This window comes from Budorcas taxicolor, chromosome 18, assembly GCF_023091745.1.
Source record: "Budorcas taxicolor isolate Tak-1 chromosome 18, Takin1.1, whole genome shotgun sequence".
In the NCBI taxonomy this organism is placed as follows: domain Eukaryota; kingdom Metazoa; phylum Chordata; class Mammalia; order Artiodactyla; family Bovidae; genus Budorcas; species Budorcas taxicolor.
In genome coordinates, this window is record NC_068927.1 from 23,804,553 (window position 1) to 23,821,836 (window position 17,284).

Here is a 17,284-nt window from a genome sequence, read left to right on the forward strand (position 1 = left end):
TTATGTATAGGCTATAACGTTTGAGTTTATGGTTAACATGAGGCTTACAGAAAACATCTTGTAAATGTAACAATGTATCTTATGCTGAAAAGTTGCATTTTATTCTTTTATTTCTTTTATTTATCCTTCAATTCCTCCCCTTTTATCTTCTCTCTACATATTGTGTATTCATTAATAAATTGTTGTAGCTATACCAAAAAAAAGATGTCCTTTTCATTATAGGGGACTGGAATGCAAAAGTAGGAAGTCAAGAAACACCTGGAGTAACAGGCAAATTTGGCTTTGGAGTACGGAATGAAGCAGGGCAAAGGCTAATAGAGTTTTGCCAAGAGAACGCACTGGTCATAGCAGACACCCTCTTCCAACAGCACAAGAGAAGACTCTACACATGGACATCACCAGATGGTCAACACCAAAATCAGATTGATTATATTCTTTGCAGCCAAAGATGGAGAAGCTCTATACAGTCAGCAAAAACAGACCTGGAGCTGACTGGCTCAGATCATGAACTCCTTTATGCCAAATTTAGACTTAAATTGAAGAAAGTAGGGAAAACCGTTAGACCAGTCAGGTATGACCTAAATCAAATCCCTTATGATTGTACAGTGGAAGTGAGAAATAGATTTAAGGGCCTAGATCTGATAGAGTGCCTGATGAACTATGGAATGAGGTTCATGACATTATACAGGAGACAGGGATCAAGACCATCCCCATGGAAAAGAAATGCAAAACAGTAAAATGGCTGTCTGAGAAGGCCTTACAAATAGCTGTGAAAAGAAGAGAAGTGAAAAGCAAAGGAGAAAAGGAAAGATATAAGCATCTGAATGCAGAGTTCCAAAGAATAGCAAGGAGAGATAAGAAAGCCTTCCTCGGCAATCAATGCAAAGAAATAGAGGAAAACAACAGAATGGGAAAGACTAGAGATCTCTTCAAGAAAATTAGAGATATCAAGGGAACATTTCATGCAAAGATGGGCTCGATCAAGGACAGAAATGGTCTGGACCTAACAGAAGCAGAAGATATTAAGCAGAGGTGGCCAGAATACACAGAAGAACTGTACAAAAAAGATCTTGATGACCCAGATAATTACGGTGGTGTGATCACTCACCTAGAGCCAAACATCCTGGAATGTGAAGTCAAGTGGGCCTTAGAAAGTATCACTACGAACAAAGCTAGTGGAGGTCATGGAATTCCAGTTGAGCTGTTTCAAATCCTGAAAGATGATGCTGTGAAAGTGCTGCACTCAATATGCCAGCAAATTTGGAAAACTCAGCAGTGGCCACAGGACTGGAAAAGGTTGGTTTTCATTCAAATCCCTAAGAAAGGCAATGCCAAAGAATGTTCAAACTACCACACAATTGCACTCATCTCACACGCTGGTAAAGTAATGCTCAAAATTCTCCAAGCCAGGCTTCAACAGTACATGATCCGCAAACTTACAGATGTTCAAGGTGGATTTAGAAAACGTAGAGGAACCAGAGATCAAATTGCCAACATCCGTTGGAACATCAAAAAAAGCAAAAGAATGCCAGAAAAACACCTACTTCTGCTTTATTGATTACCCCAAAGCCTGTGACTGTGTAGATCACAACAAACTGTGGACAGTTCTGAAAGAGATGGGAATACCAGATCTCCTTACCTGCCTCCTGAGAATTCTGTGTGCAGATCAGGAAGCAACAGTTAGAACTGGACATGGAACAACAGACTGATTCCTAACTGGGAAAGTAATACGTCAAGGCTGTATATTGTCACCCTGCGTATTCAACTTCTATGCAGAGTACATCATGCGAAATGCCAGGCAGGATGAAGCACAAAGTGAAATCGAGATTGCTGGGAGAAATATCAATAACCTCAGATATGCAGATGACACACAGCACCCTATGGCAGAAAGTGAAGAAGAACTAAAGAGAGAGAAGTGGTTAACACACCTTTATACTAGAGATAAGTGATTAGCACATCACCATATTACAGTATTGGAATTTTGGATTTTACTGTATATGTTGTCAGTGTGTTGTATGTTTCTGTGTTCTTTAGTGTTCTTTCAGTACAGTTTACAGAATTCCTTTCAGCATTTCTTGTAAGGCAGATCTAGTGAAGATGAATTCCCTCAGTGTGTGTTTGTCTGGAAAAGTCTTTTTCTTCATTTTTGAAGGACAAATGGAAGCTTGATTTCTTTTTCTCTGTTAACCATGTTCAGTCTTTTCCCAACTTCTTGAACTTATGATCTGCAGTTATATTGCTATTTTTAATGTACTTGTCTACTATAATAATTCTGTCATCTGTTCCATTTTGGGGACAGTTCCAATTAATTGATTTTTATCTTCTTTATCAGTCGTATTACCTTGCCTTATAGTGTTGTCTTCCTTTCCATGTATAATAGTTTTTGACTAGTGTGATCCTTTCAGTCTTACTTTTAAGTTGTTTATAAAGAAGCAGAGCAGTAGTCAAGGGCTAACTTTGTACCACTATTGAGGCAGAATCTTCCTGAGAATTTGTCCTGCTTTGTGGTTTATGTTTTTTTTTTTTTTTTTTTAACTGTGGCTAGATTTTTAGTCTGCTACAGCATAGGCTCCCATTATTAGAAACTGAACAAGAAATGATTAAAAAACAAAATTTTTGAAAGCATTGTAGAACTACCAAAGCAGTGAGGACTTGAGAGTCCAAAAGTAGTGATTATAAGCATTGGTTTAAAATTTTTAAAGTAGCATTGGTTTTAAATTTTAAAAGTAGTATGGATGTTAATTAAAATTGTTTAAAGTGTTTGCATTTATATATGGTTTTTTCCTTAATTTTAATAGTGAAAAATCAAACATTTCTTGAAAGATCAGATTTCTCTAATCTTAGGGTTGTGTGATGTAGTGTAGTGGAAATGACCTTTATACTTAGGAAATGAGATTATGAGTTGTGACCAGTAGTGTAATTTCTTGCCAGTCACTTTATGTCTCTGGATGAGGCTTTGTTTTTTCATCTGTTCTAAAATTTCACAGCAATTTTTATTTTTATCACCACTGTAGTTAATTGAGGCATTTAATATATATGAAGTTTCATGGAGTGTTTTTAGACAGTTCTGCTGTAGTTTGTCCAGGAAAATAAGTGTCTGAATTTCTTACGTGGCATTGATCTATGGCATTTGATGGATTATACACAGAATTGCTTGTAGATAGTTCACAAGTAGTAAATGAAATTGTCCTTTTCAGAAATGGGTAAATGACAGTAGCAAGTGGTTGCCAAAGTGTATTGAGGGTTTTTTATGTGCTTGGCGACATTCTTAGATCTCTGTATGTACTGCTTCATATATGTGTCACAGGGAGATAAGAAACTAGTCCCAAATCATACATGGAGGCCCGTAGTACTCGTGTTAAAACTAACAGGCTTCTTAGGTGCTCCCGTTTTGTTGTGGACCCTTCCTCCATTTGAATACTATTTGCCTGATAGCTGCATAGTTTATAATTTCTAAAATGCACTAATATATGATTAATTTTATTTAATCTTCACACTACCCTGTGAAACAGGGTTTTTTATAGATAAGTAAAGTGAGGTTTGGAGAGGTTGATTCAGGTGTGGAACTGCATGTAGGAAATGATAGAGTCAGGATGCAAATTCTACTGTTGGCCGCACCATGGTACATGAGGGAACTAGTGCCCTGACCGTGGATTGAACCTGTGTCCCCTGTACTGGGAGCCTGGAGTCTTAACCACTGGACCTCCAGGGAAGTCTCTTGAATGCTCTTTGGTGAGATACTTTTTCTATTTAAAACAAACATGTCAGATGGATACATGAAATATTTATTTATACTTCTTTTGGCTTAGCTACTTCTCACTAGCCTTTCTGGTATTAGTTTTGAAGAGTCTTCCTCAGGGAGGCTTTCCTTTCTCATGCAGGCCCTGCTGAAGCACTCAGTCAGTTTTCCCACTTATTATTTGAGACCCTCAGAAGATTAGGTGATTATTTTTATATTGAACTTTCATAAACTTTTATTTGTGATTGTATCTTGAAGACTCAGATAAAGTTTATTTTTTACTGAACCTGACAAAGTATGATTCCTAGTGTAAAAATTATGTGGAAAATGAAAAATATATGAAGAAGAGCTGTTTGCATAATCTGATAAAGCCAAAGAGACAGCAATGGGAAAATACACTTCATTTGTAGGTGAGATACACCTTCCCATTATGAGTCATGATCTAGCTAATCTTTCCATGTAATTACTGTAAGATTTGCAAACTGTATGCCTATTTGATAAGATACGGAAACTCAGATACAAGTTAGTTTTTCACCGTGAGTCAGAATCTTACTAGGGATAAAGTTTTTGACATCCAGCCTTTATGGTTTTGAGTTGTCATATGGGCTTCCCCGGAGAAGGCGATGGCACCCCACTCCAGTACTCTTGCCTGGAAAATCCCATGGATAGAGGAGCCTGGTAGGCTGTGGTCCGTGGGGTCGCTAAGTGTCAGACACAACTGAATGTCTTCACTTTCATGCATTGGAGAAGGAAATGGCAACCCACTCCAGTGTTCTTGCCTGGAGAATCCCAGGGATGGGGGAGCCTGGTGGGCTGCCATCTATGGGGTCGCACAGAGTTGGACACGACTAAAGCGACTTAGCAGCAGCAGCAGCAGCAGCAGCAGCAGCAGCAGCAGCATGGGCTTCCCAGCTGATGCAGTGGTAAAGAACCTGTCTGCCAATGTAAGTATCACAGGAGATGAGAGTTTGATCCCCAGGTTGGGAAGATCCCCTTGAGTAAGAACTGTCAACACACTCCAGTATTCTTGCCTGGGAAATCCTGTGGACAGAGGAGCGTGGTGGGTTACAGTCCATAGGGTCACAAACAGTCGGATGTGACTGAGCACAGACGCACCCATGATTTACCTAAGGGCTGTGGTAGCTGTTCTTTCCTTGCAGGAGCTGTGGAGATAGATGGGTGTAGCCCTCATGGAACGGTCTTGACATGCTCCTCCTGCAAGTGGGAGAGCCAGCTTTGCTCTCCCTCTGGCTTTCTATGTGACATTTGTGAGCTACTTGATGTATTTAACACTAGGGTGACAGCAGAGACGCCTGTGAGCAGAGCAGTGTGCTGGAGGGCCCAGCTGTGTGTATTTATCTGTATCTCAGGCTGAGGAGCAGCCGTTAGCCAGATCTGACAGTCACACAGGAGCCGCTTCTGCCTCCACTCCAGAGTGCATTTGAATATTGTGTCTGTTTACCAACTGCTTGACAGTTGACACAAAGAAATTGTCAGAGCTGTTTTTCTTTCCCCTCTTCACTCTGTTGTGCTCGTCTGCGAGTCTCCCTCTGAAATACTTTATCATGCATCACCAATATCTGCACTTTCTAAAATAAAGCCCCAAATCACGTTGTCTTCATCTTTATATTGAATTCCACGTGAAGAATTAATTGGTAATATACTTGAGCAAACTCCAAGAGGTAGTGGAGATAGTGGAGGACAGGGAAGCCTGGCGTGCTGCAGTCCATGAGGTTGCAAAGAGTTGGACACGACTTAGCAGCTGAATGGCAACAAATACTTGAGTTGATAATTGCAAACCTGTTGAATAAGCAATGTGTTTACAGAGTTCAGAAAACAAAACAATACAGAAGGAAATCTTGCGTATCGTCTTGCCCTATCCGGGGTCCCTTCTAGTTGTCGTTTCCTACCCCTGTCCCTGAGAGCATGTGTGGTGCTTGCTCAGTCGCTCAGTCACGTGTGACTCTGTGGCCCCACGGACTGTAGCCCGCCAAGCTCCTCTGCCATGGCATTCTCCAGGGAAGGATACTGGAATGGGTTGCCATTTCCTCCTCCAGGGGATCTTTCCAACCCAGGGATCAAAGCCATGTCTCCTGCACTGCAGGTGAATTCTTTACCACTGAGCCACCCGGGAAGCCCTTGTCCCCGAGAGAGAACCACTTAAATAGTCTGTCACAAATCCTTTACATTTCTTTATGCAAATACAAGCAGATGGTTTGTCCCTTGCCTTTTACTTCCTGAGGTCTCCTGGAAAGCTGTTTATTTCACTAAAGGGAGCCTCCTCATTCTTGTTAACTGTTGTGTTGTATTCGTTGTGTGGATGTACCACCATTTATTTAACCGTCCTCTATGGACATACACTGGCATTGTTTCTAATCTTTTTTTTTTTTTTTTTAGTTAATTTACGCACCATAAAATTCAACCTTTCAAAGCATACAGTTAAGTGGCTTTTAGTATGTTTCCAAGCTTCTGTTCTGCCAATTGTGATCTGGTGTACGTACATTCTTCTGAACATGGTACCCATAAAAAGAAAATCTTTAGAAGTAGGATTTGGGGGTCGAAGGGAATAGATTTGAATTTTGATAGGAATTGTCTGTTGCGGTGCATTGAGATTGTGCTATTTTGCATTCCTGAGTATGAGAAGGCTTGTTTCTCCATTGTTCTGCCTGTAGTGACTTTGCCTCTTCTTAAAGCAATGTTAATTTTTAAGAAATATGTGATGTCCATAAGCAGTTTAATAATCATTCCTGATTGAGTTCACCAAGGCAAATATGCCCAAAACTTCTTTTTAAGTTGATAAATGGTGATTTATCAACTTAAATTATTGATTTAAGTTATAAATCAATCATTTATAATTGATTTCATTAGTTAATCAGTAGAATTACAGGTTGTGAATGTTGATGTATAGAGCAGCTTTCATCTATGTGGCCTTAAGTTGAATGGTTTCTCGACCCTGTTCTCTCCTGTCATACAGATATAACAATACTCACAGTGTTAAAATTCCCAGGGGAGGAAGACCACTTATATTCTGCTTGCTCTATGATAGGGATATTCTTGTAGAATTTTATCCTTTTGGACACGTGCACCCCAGTGTTCATAGCAGCACTACTTATAGTAGCCAAGACATGAAAGCAACCTAAGTGTCCGTCCACAGAGGAATGCATAAAGATGTGGTCCTTATATACAATGGAGTATTACTGAGCCATTAAATGAATGAAATAATGCCATTTGCAGCAACATGGATAGACCTAGAAATTATAATACTAAGTGAAGTAAGTCAGGTAGAGAAAGACAGATATCACATGATATGACTTAGATATGGAATCTTAAAAAAAATGACCTAAGTGAAGTGATTTCAAACAGAATAGACTCACAGTCCTAGGAAAGAAACTTATGGTTGCCAGAAGGAAAAGGAAGGGGGAGGAGCAGAATTTGAGATGAACAATATAGACTTCTATCGTTATATAAAAAAGAATTTTATCGTCTCAATACAGCCTTCCAGGTTATAATGTTTTATGTCTGTTTGACACACTGGACCTCAACTGAGCTGATTGTTTTTATAATAATTCAACTGAAGTAGAAACAAGTATAAACAGTAATTATAAACAGAATTTCATCCTCCAGGGGTGCTTGTTCTTCTTTGGGCCAGGTCTCTTGCTGTTTAATCTGGTCAAGGTGGAATACATAATTCCTAATAGGAATCTGTATCGTTGTGTTCCTTCTTGTATACAGATTAGCTTTTTGGGTTCTCCTGAAGAGATTTTAAGGTGGTATTTGTAAGGTGGAGCCATCTCAGGGTCTGAGATATCATGTACATTTCCATCATTCAAGGCTTTTAAGCATTTTTAAACATTAAAACTTTATTTTTTTTTGGCGTTTAAATGTTCTGTCTGTAGAAAGGACTGGTAAAAGAGTCATAGGAGAATGCAGGCTTTCCTGAGCTTGAAGTGAAAATTGAGGTATAGGTTTTGATTAAGTTTGTGATGGAGTTCATAAAAGTAGAAGTATAGGCATGGAAACGTCATTAGTTCTTTCTGTGTCTCAAATAATGGCTAGTGTAGAAAACAGATAAACCACGTGATCAGTGATTTATCTAAACCAATGTTTTTGTGTTAGTATGATAGGTCTTTCATAAAGTAAAACTCTTCATAGTTTAACTGGTTGTTGTTGTCATTTAGTCTCTAAGGCGTTTCTTGACTCTTTGGACGACCCCATGGAGTGTAGCCTGCCAAGCTCCCCTGTCCGTGGGATTTCCCAGACAAGAATACTGGCGTGAGTTGCCATTTCCTTCGCCAGGGGGTTGTCCCAGGCCAGGGGTCGAACCCTCGTCTCCTGTGTTAGCAGGCAGATTCTTTACCACTGAGCCATCAGGGAAGCCCCATTTTAACTGGTAAGCCAGTCTTATTATCACAAATGAAAAGCTACTTTTAGATTAGCATTAGACAAAGCAGAAAGTTTCATTAGATAGCCGGGCTACAATTTTGCATAAGAGTAAATTTACTGTTTTGTCTCTCTTAGGTCAAGTGGTTGCTATTTTTCTGTTTCCTCTTTTTTTTTTTTCTCTCTGTCTATCCACTTTGGATAATTATACAAAAGATCTGGAAATAACTAGAGTTCTGCCCAGTAGGGTGTTTGCTCTGGACTACTCTGTGACTCAGAGCTTCCCTGGTGGCTCAGCAGTAAAGAATCTGCCTGCAGTGTAGGAGCCACAGGAGATGTGGGTTCGATCCCCGGGTCAGGAAGATCCCCTGGAGGAGGGCATGGCAGCCCACTCCGTTATTCTTGTCTGGAGAATCCCATGGACAGAGGAGCCTGGAGGGTACAGTCCATGGGGTTGCAAAGACTTGGACACAACTGAAGCGACTTAGCACACATGCAGTCAATGATGGGTTAGTGAGAGAAGGCTGTGCAGACATGGGGGAAGATGATTCTCAGGGCCCTTCTGTCTGGTTGAGCAGGTTGTCCACTGTGTAAAGACAGTGCCTGCTGGGGTGGGTTGAGGGTAAAGTCTAGTTTGTGTTCTCCAAGTCCTGCTTTAGGGCTTAGCGCTGCATTAAACCAGAGTAAGATATACCATTTTCTAATGCTTATAATTGTGCCTCAGTGGCTGATAAAAGCCTGAATATGCATTGCATTGCAGTTTTATTTGAAAATCAGTTGTTTCTGCCTTTTCTGTTTTTTTGGCCTTCAGAAAATTTCTGTAGCGTCCAGATGATTTCTGTGTGTCTGTGTGTCTCTATACACATTGTTGTTGTTGTTCAGTCGCCCAGTCATGTCCAACTCTTTGTGACCTCATGGAGTGCAGCACACCAGGCTTCTCTGTTCCTCACCATCTCCTGAAGTTTGCCCAAGTTCATGTTCATTGCATCGGTGATGCCCTTCAGCCATCTCATCCTCTGATGCCCTCTTCTCCTTCTGTCCTCAATCTTTCCCAGCATCAGAGGCTTTTCCAATGAGTCAGCTGTTCGCATCAGATATCAAAATACTGGAGTTTCAATTATCAGCAAAAATCCTTCAAACGAATATTCAGGGTTAATTTCCCTTGAGACTGACTGGTTTGATCTCTTTGTTCTCCAGAGAACTGACTCTCAGGAGTCTTCTCCAGCACCACAGTTTGAAAGCATCAATAAACATCAGTTCAGTTCAGTTCAGTTGCTCAGTCGTGTCTGACTCTTTGCGACCCCATGGACTGCAGCATGCCAGGCTTCCCTGTCCATCACCAACTTCCAGAGCTTACTCAAACTCATGTCCATCGAGTTGGTGATGCCATCCAACCATCTCATCCTCTGTCATCCCTTTCTCCTCCTGCCTTCAATCTTTCCCAGCATCAGGGTCTTTTCCAATGAGTCAGTTCTTCGCATCAGGTGGCCAAAGTATTGGAGCTTCACCTTCAGCATCAGTTCTTCCAATGAATATTCAGGACTTATTTCCTTTAGGATGGACTGGTTGGATCTCCTTGCAGTCCAAGGGACTCTCAAGAGTCTTCTCCAACACCACATGCATATATATACATATATATATATACACACATACATATATAATAAACATATATACATGCTATTTATGTGCTGCTGCTGCTGCTGCTCCTAAGTCACATCAGTCGTGTCCGACTCTGTGCGACCCTGTAGACGGCAGCCCACCAGGCTCCCCCATCCATAGGATTCTCCAGGCATGATCACTGGAGTGCATTGCCATTTCCTTCTCCAATGCATGAAAGTGAAATATATTCTTGAATATAAGGTCAGATATTCTTTGAAGAAATCCCTCATAAGAAAGTTGTCATCTTAGATGTATTTGATTCCTTATAAAATACATTATAATATGGGATCCTCTGTTAGTTACTTTGTTCGAATGGCCTAGTACTATTTGGGAAAGACATGGTATCTTGAAATAGCCTTATGAGTGCTAGTTGTGGATGCTTGAAAAGATTTATCCAATTGGAAAAGAAAAGAGGCAAAGATGCTCAACATAGGTTTAGTAATTATTCTAGAGATAAAAGATAACTTTTAAAAAGTAATATGAAAGTGGATACGATCTCAAATAAATTTTTACAGGATGAACAAATAATTCATATACCTTGACCCTGGATCCTTGTGGCTTAGTTGGGTATTTTCAGTGAAAGTAAGGATTTACAAACTGCTGTCTCAGGCAGTTTTTACAGATCGGAAGGTTTGTTCTGGAAAACTGTATTACATGACTCAAAAGATGACTCTAGTAATGAAGAAAAAGATCCTGGCATTAAAGAGTGAGGCAAATTGCTTCCTGAAATGTGAGAGTGAATAAAATAATTATTTCTAAGTTAATATTTAATATGATGTAATTTAAATGCATGTAATAAAGTCGATACATTTTATAACTGACTTTTGGCTAGCTTTTCCCTCTAAAATTTATACACTTTAAGTTGGCTAACTTTTGGAGGGAATTCTCTTATTAGAAAAATAAGGCATTGTCAGCCTGGATGGGAGGGGGTTTGGGGGGAGAATGGATACATGTATATGTGTGACTGAGTCTCTTCGCTGTTCACCTGAAACTTTCACATTGTTTGTTAATTGGCTATACCCCCAATGCAAAATAAAAAGTTAAAAAAAAAGAAGACATTGTCCCATATTTTGGGTCTCTTTATAATTTAGTCATCTATAATCATTATTATTTTTAAACAGAAACTGAGGCTTCTTGAAGAGCTTGAAGACACATGGCTTCCCTACCTGACCCCCAAGGACGATGAATTCTATCAGCAGGTAAGGTCTTTTAATATTTGTCAATTTCCATTGATTTTTTTCCCTTGATCTACCTTATTTTACTTACGAAGCAACTGTGGTCTAGAAAGATGAAATGAGAGGTTAAAGGTCTGATTTGGTCACCCATTGATTCACCCCCAGAACATGTAAGTTTCTGCACAGTGTTTCTGCTGTGAACTTAGTGCTTTAGAATAGTGGACTGTCTTTTCTTCCCCAAACGTTCCATGTTTTTCCCTACTTCCTTCCCTCTGCTTCTGTTTCTTCTGTATAGAATCTTCTTTCGTCTCTTATCCTTTTGCCAGATGACTAATTCTTCAGGACTTCACTGAAGCATCACCTCCTTTGTGAACGTTTCTTTAACTTACCTTACCTCCAAATAGAATTGATTGCATTTGCCCCTGTGCTCCTTGTACCATCTTTATACCTTGATTGTACCCCTCACATTGTATTGCAGTTATAGAATTCTGTGTCTCTCCCCTGAATTAGTCAGCACTCTTTCAATTATAACTGGCAACATCGCAAACAAACTCATTTTGGCAGAAAAGGGAATTTATTGACTGACAACTTAGATGTCAAGGATAAGCACACAGCTGAATCCAGTTTCTCGAAAGATGTCATCGGATCACTCTTTCTCCCTGTTTCTTGGCTTGGCTTTTCTCTGGTGACTTCATGCTAGATAGGCGCTCCCCTGATGGTATAAAAGGGCTCTGACAGCCCTGGGAGTGTGTGGTCTTAAGCCCGCAGGATCTCAGAAGAAGGTGGTGATGTCTTCTTTCCTGGTTCTGATTCCCCCAGGTGTGATCTTGTTGTCCGGGCTAGAGGCGTCTTTCTCTCCCCGAATCAGTTCTTGTGTTCAGGGTATTAAGATGCTTCTGTCTGCCTGGCCAGTTGCCTCACCTGCTTGTGGGGTAGGGTTGGAGTATGACCATTCTCACTCAAACTGCAGGAGTGGTAGGTCAGAGATGGGGGATTTTCCCAAAGGGAAATTAGAGCCCTGTTAACACCAAAGAAGGAGAGGAAGGCATGCTGGGAAATAAAAATAGCCCCTTTTCACCTCTTCTTTCCTATGAGGATGTTAGCTCTTGATGTGTAAGAACTGGGCCACATCGTCTTGGTTTCTCCAGCATCCAGTGTAAGCTTGTCGTCACATTGTTGATTATCAGTAACCATGGAAAGAAGAGAGAAACGAATGAGCTTTGCCCATCCAGAATCCCAGGTCTCTTGACTTCCAGGGTGTTCTCACTTCCAGGACATCATGTATCATCTCCCTTGTCATTAGAACTTCACCATCCGTCACCTGATCAGTCCTTTTTTGGATTGTTCTAGTTTTCCTCTTTGCCCCTTTTTCTTAATCCTCTAAGCTGAAATAAACACGTTTTAAAATTTTTTTAATTTTTTAACCAAAACATAAATCTGAGCCTGTCAGCTTCCTGCTTCACATCCCTGGCGGTCCATTGCCTGGCTCCTGCATTTCCAGCCTTGTCTTCCCTACTCTTTTACCTTTTTACCCACTCTGAGTTTCGTCACTACCTCTCAGTGCTTTGGGGCTTCCCCGGTGGCTCAGTGGGTAAAGAATCCACCTGCAATATAGGAGACACAGGAGACTCAGCTTCCATCCTTGGGTCAGGAAGATCCCCTGGAGAAGGAAATGGCAACCCACTCCAGTATTCTCGCCTGAAAAATCCCATGGATGAAGGAGCCTGGTGGGCTAGAGTCCATGGGATTGCAGAGTCGGACATGACTGAGTGACTAGGTACACACTCTGTGTTACATTTTGGGTCTTCCTGTTACATCCTCTCCATTTCCTTTACTTGGTGAGTTTCCACATTACCTGTTAGTAACAGTTCACGTGTCATCTCCTGTAGGATGCTTCCTTGACACCTCTGTAGCCCAGAGGGTTGTCTCTGCTCCCTCTTGTGTGTACCTGTAGTACTTCATGTGTACTTTAATTATCTGAAGTTATTGTAATGATTATATCTACTACTGTGGGCAGGAATCCCTTAGAATAAATGGAGTAGCCATCATAGTCAACAAAAGAGTTCGAAATGTAATACTTGGATGCAGTTTCAAAAACAGCAGAATGATCTCTGTTCGTTTCCAAGGCAAACACAGAAGAACTGTACAGAAAGGATCTTCATGACCCAGATAATCACGATGGTGTGATCACTCACCTAGAGCCGGACATCCTGGAATGTGAGGTCAAGTGGGCCTTAGAGAGCATCACTACAAACAAAGATAGTGGAGGTGATGGAAAACCAGTTGAGCTGTTTCAAATCCGGAAAGATGACTCTGTGAAAGTGCTGCACTCAATATGCCAGCAAATTTAGAAAACTCAGCAGTGGCCACAGGACTGGAAAAGGTCAGTTTTCATTCCAATTTGAAAGAAAGGCAATGCCAAAGAATGCTCAAACAATTGCACTCATCTCACACGCTAGTAAAGTAATGCTTAAAATTCTCCAAGCCAGACTTCAGAAATACGTGAACTGTGAACTTCCAGATGTTCAAGCTGGTTTTAGAAAAGGCAGAGGAACCAGAGATCAATATCTGCCAATATTCGCCGGATCATGGAAAAAGCAAGAGAGTTCCAGAAAAACATCTATTTCTGCTTTATTGACTATGCCAAAGCCTTCGACTGTGTGGATCACAATAAACTGTGGAAAATTCTGAAAGAGATGGGAATACCAGACCACCTGACCTGCCTCTTGAGAAACCTGTATGCAGGTCAGGAAGCAACAGTTAGAACTGGACATGGAACAACAGACTGGTTCCAAATAGGAAAAGGAGTACGTCAAGGCTGTATATTGTCACCCTGCTTATTTAACTCATATGCAGAGAACATCATGAGAAACACTGGGCTGGAGAAAGCACAAGCTGGAATCAAGATTGCCAGGAGAAATATCAATAACCTCAGATATGCAGCCTCAGACACCACCCTTATGACAGAAAGTGAAGAAGAACTAAAGAGCCTCTTGATGAAAGTGAAAGAGGAGAGTGCAAAAGTTGGCTTAAAGCTCAGCATTCAGAAAACGAAGATCATGGCATCCGGTCCCATCACTTCATGGGAAATGGATGAGGAAACAGTGGAAATAGTGTCAGACTTTATTTTTCTGGACTCCCAATTCACTGCAGATGGTGACTGCAGCCATGAAATTAAAAGACGCTTACTCCTTGGAAGGAAAGTTATGACCAATCTAGATAGCATATTGAAAATCAGAGACATTACTTTGCCAACAAAGGTCCGTCTAGTCAAGGCTATGGATTTTCCTGTGGTCCTGTATGGATGTGAGAGTTGGACTATAAAGAAAGCTGAGCACCAAAGAATTGATGCTTTTGAACTTTGGTGTTGGAGAAGACTCTTGAGAGTCCCTTGGACTGCAAGGAGATCCAACCAGTCCATCCTAAAGGAGATCAGTCCTGGGTGTTCATTGGAAGGACTGATGTTGAAACTGGAACTCCAATACTTTGGGCACCTGATGCGAAGAGCTGACTCATTTGAAGAGACCCTGATGCTGGGAAAGATTGAGGGCAGGAGAAGGGGCCAATGGAGGATGAGATGGCTGGATGGCATCACTGACTCGATGGACATGGGTTTGGGTGAACTCTGGGAGTTGGTGATGGACAGGGAGGCCTGGCATGCTGCAGTTCTTGGGGTTGCAAAGAGTTGGACACGACTGAGCAACTGAACTGAACTGAACTGAGTTGTAATGATTTTTTTTCATGCTCCTCTCTCTTATTCTCTGCACTATGATATATACAAGGCCTGGCGCCTAGTAGGTATTTAATTAGTTTGTTTGAATGGATGAATGAATTACTGTAGGCATTAGTTCTTTATATTTATTTTTAGTAAATATTTCTTTATTATTTGGCTGTGCCAGGTCCTGCTTGCAGCATTCAGGATCTTTAGTTGCAGCATGTGGGATCTAGTTCCCTAATCAGGGATCGAACCTGGGTCCCCTCCATTGGGAGCACAAAGCCACTGGACCACCAGGGAAGTCACTAGTTCATTTAAAAAACAGCACGACGTATAATAATATTTGGTGTGATTTGAATTTTGTTTGCTCCTCCCTAGGGAGTTGGTATCTATAATAGTCTACAGGGTTTATATAGAAATGTTATACCCCACACTGGTAGACTTTTCTCTTTTGAGCTTTTCTAGTTTTCCATATTATCTAAATGATCATGTATTCTTTGGTAATCAGGAAAAAAAAATAATTTGAAAAAGTACCCTTAAAACAGGTAAACCCTCCAAATGTAATCAGTTCTTAAATCCTTGCTAATATTTTCATAGATAGGAGCTTTTTGGTACATGATAACGCACATTGTTACAAAGCAGCCGCTGACCCACTTCAGCTTTTGTATGGCAGTTGTGCACAAAGAATTAAACACCAAGGTTAGCCCAGGTGTCCTCAGCCAGACATACACTGAACCAGGAAAGGAGATGCCAGGGCAAACAGAACAACTCTCAAGACTTGGCTTTTATCTTGCTAAGACCCACAACACACCTGATACCAATATCTAATCACTTTAAGTGCACCTTGTAATAATAGAGTGTTTCAACCAAACCTTAGTCCAGTAAATCTCTTCTCTTAAAAGATGAAGTGAAAATACTTTTTAATGACACGAGTGAATAGAAAGTTCAGCCCTGACACTGAGTCCCTTACACAGGCCTAGCCACAGGAATGCCAACCCAGCTGCTAGTCATCAAAACAAGACTTTCTGCAGTTTCCAGATTGGGTCTGTTTATTGACCCTTCCTGCCAGCGTGCCAGGGACTGTGCTCAACATTTTCTGAACGCTTGTCACATTTCATCCACACAGCAGCCTCTTGCATTCATCCCACAATTACAGATTCAGCAACCCCCCTTCTTCAGGCTTCGATTGCTTGACTTCCTCTTTTACAAATCAGGACAGACTAAGCTCCATATCTGAGAGACAGAGCTGCAGTTCATCCCAGGTTTTTCTGACTCTGAAGACCCAGACTCTTTCTGCTATACTGCTTTCCTCCTGGTATACCTTGATCAAATTCACAATGCCTTCAAAGAAGTTTTTTCTTTCGTTTCTTCTGATTAAGACTATAGAGAAAACCAATGAAAGAAAATAGCAACAGTAACAAACGCCAAGCAGAAGAGCCAGAGGACCGCTTTTGGTTACTGCAGAGCACAGGGGAGTGAATTACATTGAAAATAACCTCTGGATCCAGATATGGGAAGTCTGTCCCTCTTATCCAGAGACATGCCACCCTCCTTAGCATTCCCTGTTATTTTCATTTGTTCAGTGCTTTCTTTGGTGGGCTTCTCTGGTGGCTCAGTGGTAAAGCATCTGCCTGCAATGCAGGAGACAGCGGTTTGATCCCTAGGTTGGAAGATCCCCTGGAGGAGGGCACGGCAACCCACACTAGTATTCTTGCCTGGAGAATCCCATGGACAGAGGAACCCTTTTGGCAGGCTACAGTCCATAGGGTCTCAAAGAGTCGAACATGATTGAAGCGACTTAACACTTCGTTGCTTCTGGACAGAGTTAACAGCAAAGCCTCTAAGATACGTTTGAGGACATGCAGCTGAGGCTGAAACATCTGGTGGGAGTGAGAGAGTTGGAGGGCGTAGAGGGAGATGAGATGGGAGCGTGGTGGCCCGATTCTGCAGGAGCTTGCTGTCCATAGTGGGAACACTGGTCATGACTCTGAGTGAGATGAGAAGACGTGATGGGGTTTGGAGCACAAGAATGATAGGATGTGACTTAGGTTTTACAGGGATCCTGCCTTGCATTCCCTTCTCTAGTGACATTACCCCTGGTCCTGTTGTTCAAATCAGGCCTTTGCAGCCCTCAGCTTCTCTTCACGGCTTCCAGACCTGTTTACTGCCTGGGCCCTGGCAGTTCTAATTTTTCAGAATCTCAAATTTTTTCTTTTTGAGAGTTAACAGAATACATTAATGGTAAAAAAGAGAGTTCTGTTTTGGAGTAGGTTGCGTACGTGCTAAGTCGCTTCAGTTGTGTCTGACTGTTTGCGAACCCATGGACTGTAGCCCACCAGGCTCCTCTGTCCATGGGATTCTCCAGGCAAGAACACTGGAGTGGGTTGCCATTTCCTGCTCCAGGGGATCTTTCCGACCCAAGTATCAAACTCGCATCTCCTGCATTGGCAGGTGGATTCTTGGCTACCAGTGCCACCTGGGAGGCCCTGGGAGTAGGTTAAATTGATTTTATAAACAGAAAAATCTCAATAAAGAACACAGTAAATTACATTTGTCTCCCAGATGTTTTCTTCTCTTCCAGTCTCAGCAACACTGGGTGAATTCAGGTCCTCATTT

The 17,284-nt window shown here is 41.4% G+C and overlaps 1 protein-coding gene across 1 annotated transcript in view; it reads left to right on the plus strand.

Moving 5' to 3' along the window:
* The window catches only part of FTO (FTO alpha-ketoglutarate dependent dioxygenase), a 426,238-nt gene that overhangs the window by 97,756 nt on the left and 311,198 nt on the right, over positions 1-17,284 (plus strand). The window contains exon 2 of the mRNA XM_052655406.1: positions 10,900-10,977. Coding sequence (XP_052511366.1) covers positions 10,900-10,977 — 78 coding nt within the window. The remainder of the gene's footprint in view (positions 1-10,899; positions 10,978-17,284) is intronic.